Here is a 21,635-nt window from a genome sequence, read left to right as displayed (position 1 = left end):
TAATACTGAAAGTTGTGTTATGAATGGAAACGCATCAACAGGTTATTTTAAAGTTGAAAGAGGAATTAGACAAGGAGACCCATTATCTCCATACCTGTTCATTTTATGCATTGAAATTTTAGCTCATATGATTAGAAATAATCAATTGGTAAAAGGAATTTGTTTTGGAAATACAGAAATAAAGCAAGTATTATATGCTGATGATATAACACTCTTCATCAAAGATATGAGTTCAGTTAAGGAAATAGAACACGTTTTAGAAGGTTTTTATAAAATATCAGGATTAAAGTTAAACAAGGATAAGACATATATTCTGCCCCTGGGCCCACAGGTGTTTAATAATACATTTCCGTTTGGGAAACTTGTAGATGCTGTTAAAATATTAGGTGTTTATTTTTCAGTTCATGTAGATATCAAGGAAAAAATGAATTATAAGGAAATATTGAGCAAAATTAAAAAACTACTGACGTGGTGGAAACAGCGTGACCTAACTTTAATGGGTAAAATTCAATTGATGAAAGTATATGGATACTCTAAATTGACAAAAATATGTAACATCACTAATGCCAGTTCCAGAGTGGGTATACAAAGAAATGGAAGTAATATGTTTTGATTTTTTTGTGGAGAGGTAAAGATAAAATTAAAAGAAGTACAATGATGTTAGACTATCAGCAGGGTGGGCTCAAAATGATGAATTTTAGGTTGTTTGTAAAAGCACAAAGGATAATGTGGATAAAAAGGCTTGTAACAGGAACTCATGATATCAAATGGAAACAATACTTTAAATATTTAATGAGACCGATAGGAGGTAATTTAATATTTTATTGCAATTATTGGAGAGATACAGTGAAACTTATGTTACCTTCCTTTTATCAGAATCTTCTGAAAGCATGGATAGATATGAAAGAATATGTTAAAACAGAAGAGAGATACAAAGGGAATGAAATATTGTATAATAATAATTTTATTCAACTAGAAGGTCAAACCTTATTTGAGGAAACTTTGTTTTTTTTAAATATATATCGAATTCATCACATTTGTGAAGAAAATGGAGAATTGAAACCTGAAGCTCATTTTATAATGTTAGGTTTGAGCAGAGTGGAAATTGATAAAGTAAAACAAATTGATAAAGTAGCCCCTTATGAATGGAAACAGAATGTTCAACCTTTAAGAAAGGCAATTCACACTGGCTTTAGTTTAGAATTTATTTTTTCAAAGAAAGTGTTTAAATTTGAAGATTTAACTGCAAAAATGGTATATAAGAGTCAAATTAAAAAGAATGTAGAAACAAACTCGGCAGGCGGCAATTTAATGACACTTTACAATATTCAAAGAAAAGAAGTAGAAAAGATATATGTTCAACCAAGGATGTGTACCTTAAGTAGTAAACTGCGAGAATTTCAGTTCAAATTATTGCATAATATTTTATATACAAATCATCATTTACATAGATTCAGGTTCCATAAAAATGGTTTGTGTTCATTTTGCAAAAATTTTGAAGAAACTTATCAACATGTATTCTTTGAATGTAATACAATAAAGGAAGTCTGGGGGAAATGTGGAGATAGACTTAATTTACCAATTTTGAAGAAATTATCCTGGAAAGAAATTCATATAGGAATAGATGACACTACTTTTAAAACAGAGCAATTATTGAACCACTTTTTAATTTTGATTAAATATATGATTTTCCACAGTAGAGAGAAGGGAAACCCTCCAAAAGCAATAGAAATAGAATATAGATTGTTGGAAAATAGAAATGAAGAGAAAAAACTTTCAATGGAAAGAGACACACTTTTAATTCATTTAAGGAAATGGGAAGCTTTGGAAAGTTTAGAATAAATGTTTTCAGTTTTTTTTCCTCAATATACAACTTCCTGACCCTCCTCTCTTCTCTCTTTTTTTTTTTTTTTTTTTTTTGCTCGTTCTATGTTAGTGTGTGTTTTGTATACTGTTGTACATGTTATGTGTTTAAATGTTGTGTGGGGTGGGGGGGGGGGGGTAGTAGGTGTTTTGTAGCTTTTTCTCTTTTTTTATATATATAATTTTTTTGTCTCCAAAGGAAAATGAAGAGGTGTAACTTTTGTATGTAAATGTAAAAGATCATTGGTAAATTTATAAAGACCTATGTTAAATTATTTTGTTATTTTGTATCCAATGTTATAAATGTACAATTTTTCTTTGAGAGAAAAGAATAAAAACCTATGAAAACAAAAAATCCAGTAAAAATAAAAATTATCACCTATGCGCACTGACTAAACTCCGTGCACTAGCCGTGCCCTAACACACTCGCAACAGCGCATTATTTGTATATTAACCATACTATTTGTGAAGTGTGAGTGTGTCAGTGTTGTTGGTTTTTTTAAAGGTATAAAGTCCTACACATTCAAGATTTTGAACCAAAAAATACCAGTTATGAAATCTCCCTATAAGATAATATTGGTACATGTAAATTAAAGTTTAAAATAAATGGTATACTAAATTCGCCTCGTTCGAAGTCTGTAAATGCTAAATTGTGGTCCATACGGTATAACAGGGAGGTGAAAGAAAAGGAGGCGAAACTCTTGTAATTTATTCAAACGCATTCTTGAGTTCTAAAGCGTAACAATGGGATGTGTAACATTCCACTTGGCTTTGAAGTTCCATGCTCCGAACCGCGCTTCCACTGCGGGGACTTTCGGAAGCCAGGCACCAGTTTTACATTTATTACAAAATATTAAATTACCGGCAAAATTTCAGTGTAAATCAAAAACTTTATATGGGGATTTTATTGGGAATAGTGCATCAAACAAATTTTCAAATTTAAAACTCCGTCCTTCCTTTAATTTGTGTGCCAGAGTTTGTAAAAGAAAAATTACATCCTGTCAAAAACTCAATATTTTAGGATGATGCGCTAATTTGTGCATGCTTTAATGTCCCGTTATTTGATCCATGGTTTACAATCTTCAATAACATTAAGTTTGCTAATGCGTGTTTTCGCGTGTTTTTTGTATTTTTCAAGTTTAAAAAAGGATGAAAGTACACAAGTTTGTGTTCGCTTGTTCTACTCTTTACACATTCAACAATGGATGAGAAATCATTGGAAGGGACAGCGAACAGTTGCAGTGATACCATTTTCTGATGTAGGAATTCTAACTCCTGAAATTTCATGCGCTCTTTTATCTCACCACCTGGTCAACAGTTGCAGATTAGCGCATAACTTTTCGGCGGCTTGGAGCATGGGGTCAAAGGAGAGCGGCTTGATTCCAGTCCTTCTCTCTCACGTCCCTGGGTATAATCAGAAAAATGTGAAAATGTATGCGATTTACATGTAATTTTGTATTCGATCGAGTACGAGAAGGAAATAAATATTTTCTATCTGAATCTAAATCTGAACAAATTTATTTCTTTATTTGTATCAAATAAGGAAGTGGACACACTACCCTTACCGGTTTATGCACGTGGCTTGTGTGTTTTTTCTACATGTACAACTTTAGACTGGAAGCAACGGTGCTTGGCGGAAATATCGCACATGTTCATAGGTATTTTTAGCGATCATGACACTGGCAATGAAAGGGTAAAAGAAGAGGTTGTGTTCTGGTAATGATGATCATGATTTCCAGGCGTTCTGATTCCTAGTATGTCACACTCTAAAATCCAAAGCGTTGTGCTTGCATTACCGGCGAGAGGACTATTTTTTACCAATATCTTTAAGCTTAAGCACCTGTGCAGGTGCTGCCTGGTTAACCAAATGTGCTACTCATCCTACACTCAGGGTACTGATGAACAGATTTAGAGGCTATTAACAGCACCTATGGCAAGGAGCAAGGAGTAAATTAATAACATTTACAAACTCACTGACCGAATACTGTATCAGATTTGTTGTTGTTTAAGGGAGAGCGGGGAGTGTTCGCCCTACTTTTGATATCACTCTTCTAGAGCCGTCATTTCATACGCAGGAAGACCATGCTTTTTCATGTATCAAGTCATAGGTAATGTCTAGCTAATATCCCACTCTCACTGGGGTCAGACACACAGTTTTCACAAAAACGAATCATAAAGTTAATTACGACAAAATGGCGAAACTGCCCCACCCTGGGGCTGGTTCGTCTGTTTGGCGGGGTAAGTACGCCCTGTTACGGAAAATAAATACACGAAACAAATATAGTGTTTTAAAACTTCAAAACATTTATTTAAAAGGAACTAGAGCCAACGAAATAATCTCTGACGAATGATGGGAACAAATAAGCTGAACCAAGGTGTACTGGGCGTAGAACAGCTGGTGATAACACTAGGCGGACTCTGAAAAAGGAAAACAAAACTTGTGTCAAAATAAATAAATATTATAAGTCATAAAATTATGAAGAATCAGATCAAGTTGGATAAACGCAGTCGTCACTAAACGTTACTGAAGTTGACAGGTAAGGGCCTGTATTTTCACTTTCAATAAAATCTAATAATTTTTAAGAGCCCCAAAGGTAGGAATAACCACATTGAATGGGGTAAGTTCGCCCCTCAATGCGGGGCAAGTCCGCCCCGGGTGAACATAACCCGTCAAAAATGGGCGAACTAGCCCCATGGGGCTGTTATCGTCGTTTATCTCGTTCTGGGCAAAATGTATAACCGATGTTGACTTGTTCCAACATTTTTTAGACACACACCATACCTTTTTAGCAACAAAAACTACCATTACCACCTCCATCAATGTCTACAGGTAAATACAAGAAATGTAAAGACAATTTGTTTTACTTATGTGGCCTTGAAATGGAAATTTTAGCGTTAGTTTGTTTATCAAAAAGCCATTGTCCTCGTGCTGTTGTATCTTGTGCGGTGTGGCTAGTTTGTCATTACATCACCGGCGAAAGTTTTATCCAATCACCGCAAGGCTGAGAATCAAGGGGTGGGCGGACTAGCCCCGCTCTTGGAACGGATATATTTGAGACGATGACTAATTCAAAAGATCTTTAGATTTATTTGAAGTCTAGCCACAATCATTTAAAACAGGTATGTACTTCAAGCAATATGCGTGTGATATGCAAAATTGCCTTCGGGCTTCAAGTGCTAAATCCTTTGGCTCATCACACTATGCTATGAATGCTTTGGGAACTACGTTTGTACAAGCCCTAAGGGATTTATTTATGTAGTGCCCCATCTCATTTTCTAAATTTGTTTATATTGGCCTTATATAATGTGAGGGGCGAGGTCTGCCTCTTACAGAAATATGAACTTGCCAGTTTATCCAGTTCGTAAGGGAGACAAAACGAGACTTATTCGTAACTGAAATGTTATGTCGTCATAGAAAATGTACTAGATAAGATAGGTAAACAGGAGGGATAAAAAACTCGATGCCCGTGTGTAAGCGGATGGTTGCCCGATATTAGTGAATTCAAAATAGGGGGGGGGGGGGGGGGCTGCAACCTCAAAACCTCAAATAAACTTTAAAAGTAGTTGTATCTAAACATTTGACAATCTTGACCACTACTTTCTGTAGTTTATTTTGGTATTGTATTAATTGAAATGTATTATTTTTTCATCTTTATTACCATCTTGTACTTGTCATACCTGTTCGTTTGGCTCACTATTGTATATTTTCTGTAACTATCACTATATTGTATTACTTGTAAACATGATCAGTTTGGGTCCTTGGACCTTTGAATTATGTATATTTAAATGTCTTTTTAAACCATAATAAATACTTTTTTTTTTAAATTGAAAATGCAAATGTCTTATTCCAAAAAATGTTATGTAAACATCGAAACATAAACAAACTTTTAAATGGACTTTGGGTAATGTAATGTACATTAACAAACGCGCGCTCTCTCTCTCTCTCTCTCTCTTTCTCCAGCGCGCGCTTTTCATCGACCATACACGCAAACAATAAGCCTAAACTTCTTATACCTGTATCATTTGAAAAGAGTGGAAATATACATAAAATGGTAACCATAGCCAACAGTTTCTTCCCACTCACTTAAAAAATAACAATATGATCACATTATTGTTGAATACGGCAAAGAAATGGTTACTTAAATGTTTTCTCAAACCCTATAGTAGAAATACCGATTACGTGAGGACAATTTATTGAGCTTCTCGTTTTCTGATTAGCCATAGAAATTATTTTTAGTCTGGACAAGCACTTGTTAGCAAGACACTGATCAATATTCCCCTCTGATGCTGCCGCAGATAATCAGTTTAAAGATGCAAGCAAAGACCTAGAAGTTCCATTGCTCATTCTTATTTACCCCCTCCTGCTCGCAGGTTTGTTTTCTCAGTCCACCATCTCTCCTTTGCGCCCGTTACCCCCCCCCCCCTCAAACACACGCACACACACACATTTACACACGCACACGCACACTATCACACACACATACACACACATTTCATTCTGCTCATAAACATGTTTTACAAACTTAAAAACACCACAATGAAATTCAAATAAAACAATTTTATTTAAAGGGGTGTAAACTGATGAATCTGCGTCTCCTTTTGGACAACTGCACGTAAACGAATGGACTTGATCAACGGTAGTCAACGACTTAATCTCTACATATAGTTAGCGTTCGTTAAACAGACCGAAGTTCTACTCACGCTTTGGTTTCGCGTATGTTGCAGGTACGTGATTGCAGCTGCGGTCGAGTCCGTAGTCGTATCATACCCGATTGGCCCCGAGTCAGGCCACGGGAAAGACATGTAGTCTCGTCAGTTTACAACCCCTTTAAGGGAGCATTGAACTAGATATATATCGAACAAAATGTCTAAGTACTAAGTACTTTGCTGTCAATGTCCGCGTGTTTAGGTATTGTTCTAAAAACTTTACCAGCTGTTCACAGGAAATACTTTGATAGGCCTTTTATGTTTTAAAATACAGCTTTTATTCATAAATGAAACACAGCGGTATGGTTTAAAGCCCCACTGTCCTATTTGTAGCTACTTGCTCCCTCTATATAGAAAACAATGCCTAATCGGTGACCTTTGGTCCCCCATGATCCTCTTTTTCTTATGTTAATTGAGAGCTGAGTTTATGAGATAGCCACCTGTCACTAACCACGCTGTGTAGTCTAATCCCTCCTGGCCAAACTAGTACATCCGGCCTTTAATAGGTAAATAGTTGCGCAGTGTCATCACATATCACTTTAACAGTATACAAAATAATGTACAATATTTTTCGAGGTTCTAGCAAAAACTATGAGCTAATGAAGTGGAATAAATAGTACCTTTCCCCGAGGGTAAATTAAATCAAATTTACTATACCCGAGGCTTGCCGAAGTTATAGTAAATATGATATTAATTTGCCTCGAGGAAAAGTTAATTGTTATGCCTCTGAATATCGCAATGCAAAAAACTACACATGAGGGATATAATATTTTGTATAACATAACATGTTGTGACACTAGTAAAGCAATGCACTGTATTACACTCATGAAAACTCAACACAAAAATCTCAATCGTAATTAAGAGGTTTCGATAGTAATATTATAATGTTGTGTAAAACAAGTTGTTGACGTATTCAATAACTTTATCTGTTCTTCACAACTGTACTTGAGTATATATTCTATCAAAACTACAATTGACGGGGGTTTCAGATATATGAAACAAGCAATCTACATGTTTAATCATGTAAATTCTTTTATCACGCAATCGTCATTTTATTTATATATTTCAAATGGTATATTGATTTTTTTTAAAATCACATTCGCGACTCGTGGGCCGAATTACAGATTCTTCACAATGCGGGGTACATACATGTAACATCAATAATATATCAAGTTGAAAAAGGCTAATAAGATAGTTATATGGTAAACTGAATTGGTATTTAATAGCATACTTGAGACTAAATAATCTGAGATCAATAATCGTGTTCATTTTAATTGATATCACTTTCTTAGAACAAATTGAACGTTCTTATTATCCAAAATCATTGGAGGGAAGGATCTAAAGAATTTCATGAGAAAAATACTTCTTTTGTTTCTTATTTTTCAGTTCGGGAGGTAGAAAATTAAATGAAAATCAATATCTAGTCGAAGTAGTAATAATAAAAGTGAACATTTGTAATGCGCAATATCCCTCAAAATTCACAATCCTGGCTTAACTGTGAGAAATACAGAATAATCGTGGGCATACATCTATAAAGTAAATATCTAATTATTATACATACAGTGGTTCAAAATTTAAGTAGAAATGGAAGAAATGGAAGAAGAAAATCACGACATCTCTCCTGTCAACCATGCTTATTGCATTGTCGAGTTGGGTTGGACTGAACATCATCAAGCTGCAGTAACCTCTGAATAAGAGAAAAAGAGAAATATACAGTACATTAGAGGTTAGCATACAATGTGCTGGAAACACACTTTCAGATTGTAATATTGAAGGCTTCTCTTGAAAGATGAAGGATGTTATTATTTATTTACTTAATATGTTGTTTTCAGTCGTTTTATGTTGAAATGTTTTTAGTATCTGAAAAGTGAGTTCTCTTCTATTGTAAATATTTATGATACTTAAGAAGTGGGCTGAAATTTAATCCTACATGTTATCTGGTTAAACGTATCTGTTAAATTCAGCAGATCATTGGTTGTTCTGTCATTTTTGTATGTTCTATCTTACTTCTCTTCCTGTGTTAATAATGCAGACGTTTTAATATGTAATCTCTTTTCTTGTTTTTGTTTCACAAGTGCTCACATATTAGTATTATCACTAATATTATACAGAAAAATGTGAATGTATATTGCGAGATAATGTTCCAATTTGAGAAATAAATAATTCAAAACATTTCTACTATAATGAATTTTAAAGGTAAAGGCCAGTTTTAGAAACGCCTCCATTTCAAAAAATGAAATGGAAGCTCTTATTATCAATTATGTGAAATAATATGTTTTGACTAAAACGTGATGATGCAAATTTTGCTAGGAAACCGCCTACGAATCGATATGTTTGATAAATTATTATATCTATCTGGACTGGAGGGATATAGGGTAGTCCCATATACATCTTTCTGTTTACAGTGCCCAAGACTGGGCCAGATTAATCATGTTGATGATTCCAGAACCTTGCAGTACACATCAATACTTATATGCTAGCTAGATGATCAACCTTTTCTGATCGATTCCACAACGTTTCTTTCACAGTCCAATCGCATGACCAGAACTGGTCTATACCTTTAACACTTGAACTTCACTTCGGATTGACCAATACCGTATTGCGCATTGCCATACACTCTTTAAACTCATGATTAATGAGCAATATCATGTAGCTCATTGGAATGCGTGTGGGCTACTCTTTAGTCAAAGACTCTTAATTACAAATATGACCATTTCACACAAAATTACGACAGAATATACAACCATCACGACTATCGAGGATCCAAGATGTTTTGTCGAGTAATATTTTGAAAATTATAGAACCATACATAGCTGGGAAGGAAAGAGAGAGAAGATTGTATCTGATCGGCCAGTGTTTTCTCAACATAGTTCCATCCCATAGAGATTGTATGTGAGAGGGAACTATAAGCCATTTCGTAGATACAATCTGCGCATCAAGACGAATACTGGATTCGTGCTCATGAAAGTTATGCAAATCATTATTCATTTATTCAAATCTGACTGACATGAGCGCTATACAAGAACCCACTATTATTATTATTATTATTATTATTCACTAACAGTACATTTTCTGAGTACGGGTGAGCGTATTCACGTTGCCAGAGATTATTCCGAAATGCACGCAGTGGGACGTGTCTAAGTGTAAAAAAATCTGTGGATATTTGGGGGTCATATGTAACAAAGCGAACTACGAACCTGTCTATTCGGAACTTAAATTTAACCTATGACCGTGCATGCGTATCACAACTATCTGTCTTTATTCGATATGGTTACACCAAACCACTTACGTAGTTGGAAGTTTGCTCTGATGACTTGTTCTCCATCCTCATCGTTGACCCTGGCCTCGCACGAGTATAATACTCCAGAGAAACGATCCTCTACGGCGTCAAAGTGTAAGACTAGTCCAGAAGGTAGAAAACGCACTCCTTCCACAAGGTTTCTCACTGCGAATAACAAGAGAGAAATTAAAAGGATTGTATGGCTTTTAAAGTCATATTGGAACGACAAATGTTTATATACAACACTAATCATTATGAGGGGCAATGGGCATAGTATTATGGTTCAATTTATTTACCGGTACTATAAAAGGTATTATATTTTTGATCAATGAAATCCTGTTCAGTGATTGGTCAACATAGCATCATGTGACCAAACATAACATTGCTATGATGTAACCGTGACGTCATCCATGGTATAGTGTATTATACCATGGCACTGTACCATGGATTACGTCATATATATGCGATCGATCAAGATCAATGTGCTATCGGTCGCGGTATTGCGCTGCTCTCACTGCACTCTTCACTACTTCAGTGACAGAAAACATTATTATCATTATTATTTATATGAAGGTTGGTTTGAAAAATATAAAACAAATATTTCAAGCCACTAGTGAAATTATGGATTCCTCGGCGACAGAAATAGCACTATTTTCTGAGGGGCGTAGCCCCGAAGAAAATAGTACTAATCCTGCCACCTCGATCCATAATTTCAACTAGAGCCTCTGAGTGCATGGTATATTTTTGTTTATCATGATTTTGCATCAAACTTTAAAGACAAAGTTGAGTACTTGTTATGCGATTACAATCTAGAAGTAATTTTGGACGGTTCAAATCTTGTAAAAAGAAACAATTATTGTGTGGCATTAATTTTGGGATCATCAAAAATTATGACAGATTGACTAAAATCACAAACATTAAAATCAATGACCACAGACATGGGTACCTGGCACCACACATTATTTAGCATTAGACTCTGACCCAAAATTATTGTGAATTATTTCTAGTCATATTCGATGCATGAATACACTTCAAATTCAATCTTTTTTTCATTGGACACTGCTTTATTGGGATAAAAACGTTGAGAAATGCTCCAAAACGCCTTTCACACTTTTACAAGAACTTTCCTTAAAGTAAACAAAACCAAACTTAGCATTCCTCTAAATACTAAAACGCAATGATTGTGGGAGTATGTCAGATGCAACGGCGTCAATTCCTCCTCAGTAAATGTTGGCATACCAGACGAATTTATCACTTTACATCTGGACTTAATGCTATAACCAAACAACTTCAGGCACTGTCACTCACAGTCACTGACTCCAAACAGACCGCTTTGGGGTGCCATAATTAGGGGTAATTTTATTGTTTATTCGTTTGCTCTTGGTGTAGCTGGTGTCGGTCTGGTGAGGTGTCTGCATTACCCTCCATATTTGACGAACATGTCGCTGCATGGACCGAATGTCGGATCACCTGTGTGTGTTGTTACCAAACCCATCTAGTACTGTTTGGAATCAAAACATGTATTCTGACAAGGTATTTCGAGAGTAACATGTTACCTGGTCTGTTATTTATGAACCACTGAACGGACGCATCATCTCTGTTAGGGGAACACTCTAGGTCGACTACGCTACCTGCTGCAACAGTCAAATTGCTAGGAGATCTCACTGTAAAGGACAGTGCCTCACTGGGTTGACTCTCGTTGAACCGTCTCGCCACGTTTGGAGAATATGCAACTGTTACATTCTTAGAACGTAACCAATGAAGATATCTAGAGACGTGGGTGTAGAACCCGTATTCTCCCACTGCAGCACATCCGACGCCCCAGCTTACAATACCCAGTTGATACCACCGTCCATCATCATGACGAAAAGCAAATGGACCCCCACTGTCGCCTTCGCAGGCGTCGTGCTGCGCACTGTGGTAACCAGCACAGAACATGTTGTCAGTGAATTCTCCTTCATTCTCGTCAATACTATCCTCGCAAGTTTGCCGGTCAACAATAGGTAAATTCACCTCTTTCATATACCGACTGGTTGAACTTCCGACAGACTCTTGTCCCCATCCGGTCACGCGTCCGTTGATGTTGGTCTCCATGATACGACTGGCCAGAACCTCCGGGGCCAGGCAAATAGGACGAATGTAAGGAGTAAACTCCCACAGTGGTGGGTCGATCCGTATCAGGGCAATGTCATTATCAAAGTACGTCTTGTCATAATCCTCATGCACAATTATTTCCGCTGGCTGTCGGCTCCTTTCCGTCTCTTCTGTAAGGAATGAATCATAATCACCAAAAAATAAATTCATGTTTTCCTTTTGAATCAAGTTTTCGTGCTTGTCAAACATGCAATGCGCAGCAGTCAAAATCCACCTTTGGTCCAGGAGTGTCGCACCGCAGATGAAGGTCCATGGGTCCCATGCATTCTCAGTCCTGTATTCCCAGATTCGGACCATGTAGGGCGCCGAACCATTTTTTGCTGTATTTCCTCCGACCACACGGCCTGCGCCTCTGTCTGCTTCGTTCCTAGCGCTGCTGCTCCAGTCGATTGAAGCTCCGTCGATATCTGGGGCCTCGGTGTGAGTAACTACCACTGGGGAGGGTGTAGTTTGAGCTTTGCTCTCTTTCCAATATGTAATCGTGCCGCAAACTAGAAATACAAAAATAAATAGAGAGTACTTGTGGTGATTTTAGTAAGAGTAGTGATCAATAAAGATCTTTCCAAAATTTCAATATATGACATTCAATAAATAAGAATCGAGTTATTCCCATTGAGTGAAAAAAATACATATATTATAAATATATATACATGATATTAGCTTTCCTTAACCATGTATATAATTTAATAATAGTACAGGCTGGTACTTGTAGTAGTAGAAATAGTAGAAGTAGTAGTGAAGGTAGCGGGACATGTAGTAGTAGTTGCTGCAGAAAGCAGTAGTAGTAGTACTAGTAGTCAGGCGCGTACGCAGGGGGGGGGGGGGGTTTGGGGTTAAACCCCCCCTCGAGTTTTTTTTATGTGTATGTTTTATGTACGTCATTTTGGAAACCCCCCCCCCCCCTTTTGAGATCTTTTTTTTTTTAATAAATTAAAAATAATTAAAAAAAAAAATTAAAAAAAAATTGCCCATGGCTGACCTTAAAAAGGTGACCTTACCCCCTCCCCCCCCCCACAACTAGACAAAATGTCAAATTTAGAAATTTCGAGACCAAAAAAAAAAAAAAAAAGTGTCCTCTTACCCTCCCCCCCCCCCCCCCCCCCCGCTTATTCAGCGGCTGGCTGAGTCGTTGCGAAATTTTGGGCCCGATTTGAAAACCCCCCCCCCCCCCCTTGAAAAAATCCTGCGTACGCCACTGCTAGTAGTAGTAGTATAGCATTAGTAGAAGTTGTAGTTTAAAAGTAGAAGAAGAAGCAGGAGGAGCATATTTAGTAGTAATAGTAGTATTAATAGTAGTAGAAATAGTAGTAGTAGTAGAAGTAGTAGTAGTAGTAAGTTCAAGTTCAAGTTTATTTGTCTTTCTTCCAACACGATGCAATACGATTTAACAAATGTATACCATGTAGAGTATAAGAAAGGAACACTTTTAAGGATCAAGTTTATATAATGCATTTAAGTGAGAAAAAAAGTAGTAGAAATAGTAGTAGTAGTAGTAGTAGTTAGTAATAGAAGAAGTAGTAAATGTAGTAGCAGCAGTGGTGAATCCAGGATTTTCCAAAATAGAGGCCGAAGCCACCGTATGCGCTGGCGACCGGACGCTCATGATTTCTAGCAATTTAGCTTTTGTTTTTCTTTGTACTTCTCTTTTACATTCTTCCCTCTTTCTTTTCTTTCTTTTCCCCTTTTTCCCATCGCGATATCTCTCTCTCTCTCTCTCTCTCTCGCTTTCGCTCTCACTCTCGCCCCCCCCCCTCTCTCTCTCTCCCTCTCTATTCTCTATTGTCGGCCGCCACAAAAAGGGGAGGGCCGCGGCTGATTCGCCCTTCCCCCTCCCGATTCGCCACTGATACATACGTTTATGCACGCATTGCGCATAGCTTTTCGTGGAGTTTCCACATCCAATATATTACCGACCCGTTACTCAGGATACCGATTTTTGTTTCTATACTTTTTAATTTCATTTTGTCTTTCTCTCTCTGTCTCTCTCTCTCTCTCTTTTGTTTTTGTTTTTTTGTTTTGTTAGGCCATCGATTCGGCCCGATTTGGATCCACCACTGATTTATACGTTTGCGATCTGAAAACTAAGGATAGCGCGTATTTTTTCTTCTCCTTTATACTTCCTTTTTGTCCCTTCTTTATTTTTGTAGCACCCCCCCCCCTCTCCGTGTCTCCTCTTTCTTCCGTCGCTCTCTCTTTTCCCCTTTTTCGCCACTGAGTAGTACTGCTATAGTAGTAGTATAGACTGTCGACATGCATGTATCAAAGGCTTGGATCCTAAGCCCTACCTGTAGTAATGTCAATCTGAGGTGGATCAGTCAAATAAAGCCAGGCATGTACTCGACCCTTGGTTCGTCCGAACTGGTCACGGGCAACGCAGGTGTACTTCCCTTCATTTTCCTCCCTTATATTTGTCAGGTAGAGGTATCCTCGGCGCTGCCAGATAAAAGAATCATATAAATAGAACCACTTGAATCTATTTGGAAATACATCTTATGTATAGGCCTAACTGAATTCATGAGAGGAAGGAGGCCCAAGTCCATTCATAAAATTTTTATACCATTGTTTATTTAATATGTCAGATTATTTGAAAGTAAAAAGAAGAATGTGTTCACCTTCACAGAATCAGTAATAAACTGAAATATATTGTTTAATTTATGAACATGAAAACGTTTTATCGTTAACTTAATATACATAATTAGATTTTCTCCTGACAACGGCAAAATTGTGATGGACTTCAACTTTTCTTCCTCTCATTTCTTTCAAAAGCTTTCTGTTTAACGGGGGAGAATGCATTAAATATCCTTCAAATACTTCCAAGTTCCTGACTGATATTAATAGAAAGTCAGTGTTTGTGCAGAATCATGGTATTCGCAGAAGCTTTCAGTTTTTATAATATGCCTTTTATACAAGAAACAAATAACAAGAACAATAATAGAACAGCTCTTATATATCGCATTATACCTATGAAAGGGTCTCACCAGCTTTAAAGGTACTATGTCCCTTTTGCAGCCAACCTCAAATGTTGTAGAACTTTGCAGGAATTATGAATATGTCATGTATGTCCTATCTGTGAAATTTAAACGTTAGCAGCGTCCTCATATTCAAATTATGCAAGGAAACCCGTTTACTTGCTAGACTTCACTGTCAGACACTATTGAGTGACTGGCTGGCTTTTTTCTTCTTTGGTAATAACATACATGAAAAGGGTTGTAAAGGGTACATGAGCATTTGTCTACATCAATAACCCACTTCTTGTGATGGCCAAGATTAAACTGATTGAATCTTTGCGCAGCATAAAACGTATGACCATTCGGTACAATTGTCTGAAAATCAAGACTATTACTTTTGGGCTCTATAGCCCTAAAGTCGATTTGACAACTAATAGTCGTTATTTTCCCACTTGAAGACATTTTCAAGCCCCATCTTTTTCAGGGTAGTTCTAAATTAGTATTATCTTTCAAATGCAGTTGGAATTTAACTTTTTCATTTTTTTGGCCTGCAAATGGGACATAGTACCTTTAAACAGGAAAAAGTAAAAAAAGAGATGAAACAATCAGAAAAACGCTTTTCATCAATTAATCTGGCTCATGAACGATATAATTGAAAAAAAAAACGTTTCTTTGGTTAGTAGAACAAATGAAATATGACAATTGACAATCTTCTTTCGTTAGCTAAGTGATGTCAACCTTCAAATAAACACATTATCTAACTATTTCTCTAATTTGTCCATATGAGAGCAAGTGTATAACAGGAATTCCATTACGAAAATGCGACAAAAATAGGCTATTTTTATTATACAAAAGCTATTACATTCTTGAGACCCCAGTGTGCAACTGCCCTTAATTTAACTCACAATGAGAAAGTTTCCTTCTACCAGCGGTAGCCCATTCTTCTCCCAGACGACCCTCCATGTGTTTTCTTTGGGGGAGCACTGGAACCGATGACCCTCACCGATATTGACATACGCATTCAAGGGAACGATTTCGAAGTAGCTCCTGGAGTTGAAAGCTATCAGCAATGTAAAGAAAAGGAAGGAATGGAATGAAATTAATGAACAGTGACGTATCTAGACATTGGCGTCGGGGGGAGGGGGGGGGGAGGGGTTCGGAAAGGGTCCAAAACCAACGATGATCCATGTATTTCAGCAAGATAATCATTTTTCACGACCTTGTTCCGTGTGGACGGTTGGAGTTTCTATTGCGAGAGACGTTATCATTGTGATTTGATTTTTTTTTTTTTTTAATGATTTCATGTATTATATAAAATTAACTGTGATCATTCTTTCTTTTTTTTCCTTCCTAATTTGAAGTTGTTCTGGGACGACTCTATCTTCGCTCCTTCAAATGCGTTATGTGCAGGAGTTAGAAATGAGAAACTTCATACAATTCACTTCATTTTGAATGAACAATAAAATTTAACTCTAATCGACAAACCAACCTAATACTTTATCATTCTAAGACAATCTATTCTATCAGGAACGATATTTGTGAAAAAGGAACTTACTTATACTGGCCTCAGATCGCATGCATTCCCTTTCTCCGGAGAATACAACGCATGCGTAGTGTCCTGCGTGTCGTTCATCGAAGCTTGGAATGAAAAGCTGGTTGAGCTGGTCGACGTAGATACCGTTTACATCACCTTAGGGCGAATTTGATAAAAACCAACCACGTTATGTTTTTTACGGTTTCTTATTACTTTGAAAATGTATCGCTATGTAACATCTTTACCAGATTGGCAGGAAAGCAAGATAAACACATAGCACCTAATCACGCCGCCAAACCGACTCAATACCGACTCTTAACAGGCGCGTACGCAGGATTTTTTTCAGGGGGGGGGGGGGGGGGGTTTTAACATTTATAAATCGGGCCGAAAATTTCGCAACGACTCAGCCAGCCGCTGAATAAGCGGGGAGGGGAGGGGGGGGGGGGGTAAGAGGACACTTTCATTTTTTTGGGGGGGGGGGTCTATAATTTAAAAAAAATAAAAAAATAAAAAAATAAAAGGGGGGGGGGGTTTGGGGGGGATTACGGGGGGGAGGGGTTAAATACGTAAAAATACCAAAGGGGGTTTAACCCCCAACCCCCCCCCCCCCCCCCCCCCCCCCCACCCCCTGTGTACGCGCCTGACTCTTAATACCTAAAAAGAGACTTACTTGTCTTTGAAATGTCTTTTATTCATGAAAATATATAGCGGTTTGTAATATCTCATGTCTACGAAATTTACGTTGATTTCATAATGGATACAAAAATTGATCTTTAATTAATTTCTCACCCGGAACCCCTAGATATGGTAAATAAAATGCTGCACTTAACCACGACACTTTTACATATCTCATGGGTGTGTGAGGAAAGTGTGTATGTGTGCATAGGAATTACTAGGTGTAGAATTATCTGGAACTATTCTCGGGGTTTCACAGGTCTCCTCCTCTCTCTCTCTCTCTCTCTTTTGTGGGGGTGTTTTTCCTCTTCATTCTCAAATACTCGAACTTACAAAAACAGTATTTGCAATAATATTTTCGTTGTGTTTATTTCTCTCTAGTTTATTTCATCGAAACCACACAATGAAAAATGGTACTATTGACAGATTCAATGCACACTTTTACTATTATTTTGTTTGGTTTATTTCGTCGGCTTCCCACAATAAGGTCGTAAATATCATGCAGCCTTTTCACACACAGCTAAAATTCTATAAACATGATTAGTTTAAAGGGCTTTAAACTAATCACCTGTACATACGACATCATTCACACACAGAATTTTCGGTGCGATCGTTAATCGTTTCGTGATTAACTACTGCTCGTAAAGTGCGCAGTAGTGCCATTGCGCATTGAAGGTCATGTCATATCAAACAAAGTGCACGCTCCATCCAGTTTAAACACGTTTAAAGACGAATAACCGTTCACACACAAAATGTCAAGCTCTCTAGATACGAATTTCGTATCTGCAGCCTGCTTTGAGTAATGCAGGGCTCTCACAGACTTCATTTAAACAGCCGACGATTTTCTTTTTAATCACTATTTTGAAAGCAAATGAGGTCTCCGGATTATCGCCATGTACCATGTTACTAAACCTGATTTTTTTAAAATAAAATCGGTTTTGGGTAGTGCCCCTACCTGAATCCAACCTTTGCCCATCTTTGAACCATGTCAAGGTCGCATCTTGGTCGCTGACCCGGCACCTCAGCATTGGTTGATCTCTGTCAGCTACTTCTAGATTCTGAGGTTCTTCAAGGAAAGCCAGGTCGGGATTACAAGATGAAGCGGTTCTAGTCCCAGAAACTGCAGATGATAGATTATCAGAAGTACGTGAGTTGATAAACAATTTTAGGATTATCACAATCATCCAAATATGATTCCCTTTTCTTTTTTTTTAGCCATCACCGTTTTTTCCTTCAGCCAAATCTGTATAAATTCAAGGCATTGGATTTTTTTTTTTTTCTTCTGTCGATGTATCATTCAAGATATGACATTGAAAGATGTCTCATAACCCTGAAGCAATGAGAGAGAAACCAGACAAGTCATTATTGCAATTCTCTTTGTTTTGTTTTGGTTTGCCAGAAGTTCACATTGTCACTGCATGCAAATCGTCACGTATATCTTTGAAATTGAGGTCGCTATCTATGATTAGGGATTGAAAAACTAACCCTGTTCACAGCGTATTGGAATCCCAATCCATTCACCATGCACGTCACACACTCTCATGTCATTTCCTCCAGTCTTCGTGTATCCTGCCATGCAAGAATATGTGCACATCTTGCCGGTGTTGTAAGGAAGAGAGCACGGTCCAGGGAGAGCGTTCGGTTGTGTTTCGAGTCGACGACACTGAACAGCTGAGGAGAAAATGATGAAATCAAAATGAAATTGTAAAATGAAAAATGGATAGGGTGGTGTCCGAACTATATATGGCCATTATATTCGGGACAATTACATAATGGGTTGTTATTCCAATTTAGTCCTCTTCCTGGAAATTGAGCCCTTAGAACGATGATTCTCAAACAACTAATCCCACGGTAAATTACGCAAACGACAATTATATTCAGACCGCGAGGACAATCTCTTCAGACGTCTATCATAAATGGGAACTACCCCTAGAACAATTACCTCCAGACGGCTACCATACTTGGAAGCCACTCCTAGCTAGACAGTTACCTTCATGCGGTTATCATATATTGAAACTACTCCTAGGACAATTGCCTTGAGACCGCTATCATCCATGAAAACCGGTGGCGGATCCAGGGGGCCCTGGGGGCCCGCCCCCCCCCCCCTGGGGATAAAACGTGTAAAAACACGTTAATTTTACCTTTTTTGGAGATGACCCACCCCCCCCCCCCCCTGGGGGGGGGGGGGGGGAGGGAGGTCATTTTCGAGGGCAAGACAAAAAAATGTGTGCTCTCTACGGCTATCATACATGGAAACTACCCCTAGGATAACAATAATTAAAACGTTACGTATAAAGCGCTTACCACCGAAGCCTCTAAGCGCTATAAAAAAAACAAAATAGACTGACAAACAATTACATATTAAACAAAACAAAAAAGTGCAAATAAACCTACAAATTACAATACATTCAGATGGCTATAATACATGGAAACTATCCCTAGGACAATTCGTTATAAAGAATCTACATAAATTGGTTATCCGTTAACAACTCTACGATAATATTGTTTCAAATCGGAATATAAAATTCCCCGATTTTATCAATCGTCGACACGAGAATATGTCATTCATTGGGACTCTTATTTCTCATATTTTCTCCTTCAGTTGTTCGCCATAAGACTTTCTGGGTAAATGGAGGAATAAAAATGTCGAAAAGGAGTATTATTATATTTATCGTAATGATTAATAGGTATAGTAGTAGTAGTAGTAGTAGAAAAGTAGTAGTAGTAGTAGTAGTAGTAGTAGTAGTAGGAGTAGGAGTAGTAGTAGTAGTAGTAGTAGTAGTAGTAGTAGTAATAATAGTAGTAGTAATAGTAGAAGTAGTACTAATAGTGGTGGTGGTAATCATAACTATGAAAGATATTATTATCATTATTGATAATATTAATGACTTCCTCTGGACGAAGACATCCAAAATATTATTGACTGGAGGTGAGCCGTCCTAGTGATTGTTTCCTGAGAGAAGTTGTTGTCCGGTGGATAAATGTCCCATAGGGAGAAGAAGTGTCCCACTGATGAGAGTTCGGGGGTGTAGTTACCCTGACATTTAAATAAACATATCCCTGTTGACTTAAAAGTTTTTGTAAACAATTGAGCTTGTTTCTTATTAACACAATCATGACGATAACATCTACTTTCGAAATAATCAACCTAAGGCATTTCCCATAGCCTTGTGCGTCACCTGTTGAATGTATGAACATGACAATTACGTATTACGCAATCCGAACATGAATTCTATGGGACAGACAATAGGTTATTGGAATTGTCCTTAAGCTGATTTATCGAAAATAATTGGGATCGCCTCTGTCGTGTATGATATGAAAATATAACAAACATTATCTAAAAAATAAGATGGTAGATACAGTGGCGGATCCAGGAATTTCTTACCGGGGGGGGGACAAAATCGCATGGGGTGAAATATATGAAAAACGATGGAGCGAGGCGTCAGCGGCGAGGGAGCGGAGCGACCAAGCGGGGGTGGGTCTGGGAGGGGGGTCAGAACCCCATTAGAACCACATTAGGTGCATTTTCAGGCACTTCCTGGAGTAATATGAGGTAAAATTGCTTTTTCCTACCCCTCAAAAAGTAGGGATCCAGGGGCGGATGATGGGATCTGGCTTTTTGCTAAGGGGGGGGGGTTGACCCAATGACGACACGGAGCATGGTCCACGAGCCGCGAAGCGGCGAGGCGATTTTTTTTTGTTGTTGCTATTTTGAACCCCCGTAAGTGATGTTTTTCTGGCATCTACTGACACAATGGAGACAATAAAAAGCAGTACATGATAATTACGTCTTTTTAAATCAAGTAACAGTTTAAGGGGGTCGACCCAAAGACGATGCAGAGCATTGTCCACGAGCCGCGTAGCGGCGAGGCGAATTTTGGGGGTGCTATTTTGAACCCCCGTAAGTGATGTTTTCCTGGCATCTATATACTAACACAATGGAGAGCATAAAAAGCAGTGCATGATAACGCCTTTTTAAATCAAGTAACAGTTTAAGGGGGGTTCGACCCATGACGATGCGGAGCATCGTCCACGAGCCACGAAGTCCGAGCCGCGTAGCGCCGAGGCGATTTTGAACCCCCGTAAGTGATATTTTCCTGGCATCTACTAACACAATGGAGACCATAAACAGCAGTTCATGATAACGTCTTTTTAAATCAAGTAACAGTTTGAGGGGGGTTCGACCCAATAACGATGCGGAGCATCGTCCACGAGCCGCGTAGAGGCGAGGCGATTTTTTTTTTTTTTTTTTTTTTTTTTTTTTTGGGGGGGGGGGGGGGGCTATTTTGAACCCCGTAAGTGATGTTTCCCTGGCATCTACTAACACAATGGAGACCATAAACAGCATTTCATGATAACGTATTTTTAAATCAAGTAACAGTTTGAGGGGGGTTCGACCCAATGACGATGCGGAGCACCGTCCACGGAGCCTCAAAGTCCGAGCCGCGTAGCGGCGAGGCGATATTTGTTGTTG

General features: G+C 37.9%; 1 protein-coding gene across 1 annotated transcript in view; it reads right to left on the bottom strand.

Annotated features, from left to right (window-relative positions):
* Positions 1-7,660: 7,660 nt before the first annotated feature.
* LOC115919137 overlaps positions 7,661-21,635 on the bottom strand; it is a 66,516-nt gene continuing 52,541 nt past the window's right edge. Inside the window, exons 27-30 of the mRNA XM_030972027.1 lie at positions 14,290-14,437; positions 11,407-12,495; positions 9,860-10,015; positions 7,661-8,257 (exon numbers count right to left, since the gene is read on the bottom strand). Of these exons, the coding sequence (XP_030827887.1) occupies positions 8,241-8,257; positions 9,860-10,015; positions 11,407-12,495; positions 14,290-14,437 (1,410 nt within the window). The 3' untranslated portion in view covers positions 7,661-8,240. The remainder of the gene's footprint in view (positions 8,258-9,859; positions 10,016-11,406; positions 12,496-14,289; positions 14,438-21,635) is intronic.

This window comes from Strongylocentrotus purpuratus, unplaced genomic scaffold (genome assembly GCF_000002235.5).
Source record: "Strongylocentrotus purpuratus isolate Spur 01 unplaced genomic scaffold, Spur_5.0 spur5_scaffold_6, whole genome shotgun sequence".
Classification (NCBI taxonomy): domain Eukaryota; kingdom Metazoa; phylum Echinodermata; class Echinoidea; order Camarodonta; family Strongylocentrotidae; genus Strongylocentrotus; species Strongylocentrotus purpuratus.
The sequence above is the reverse complement of the archived record's forward strand: the minus strand, read 5'-3'. Positions and strand labels throughout refer to the sequence as shown.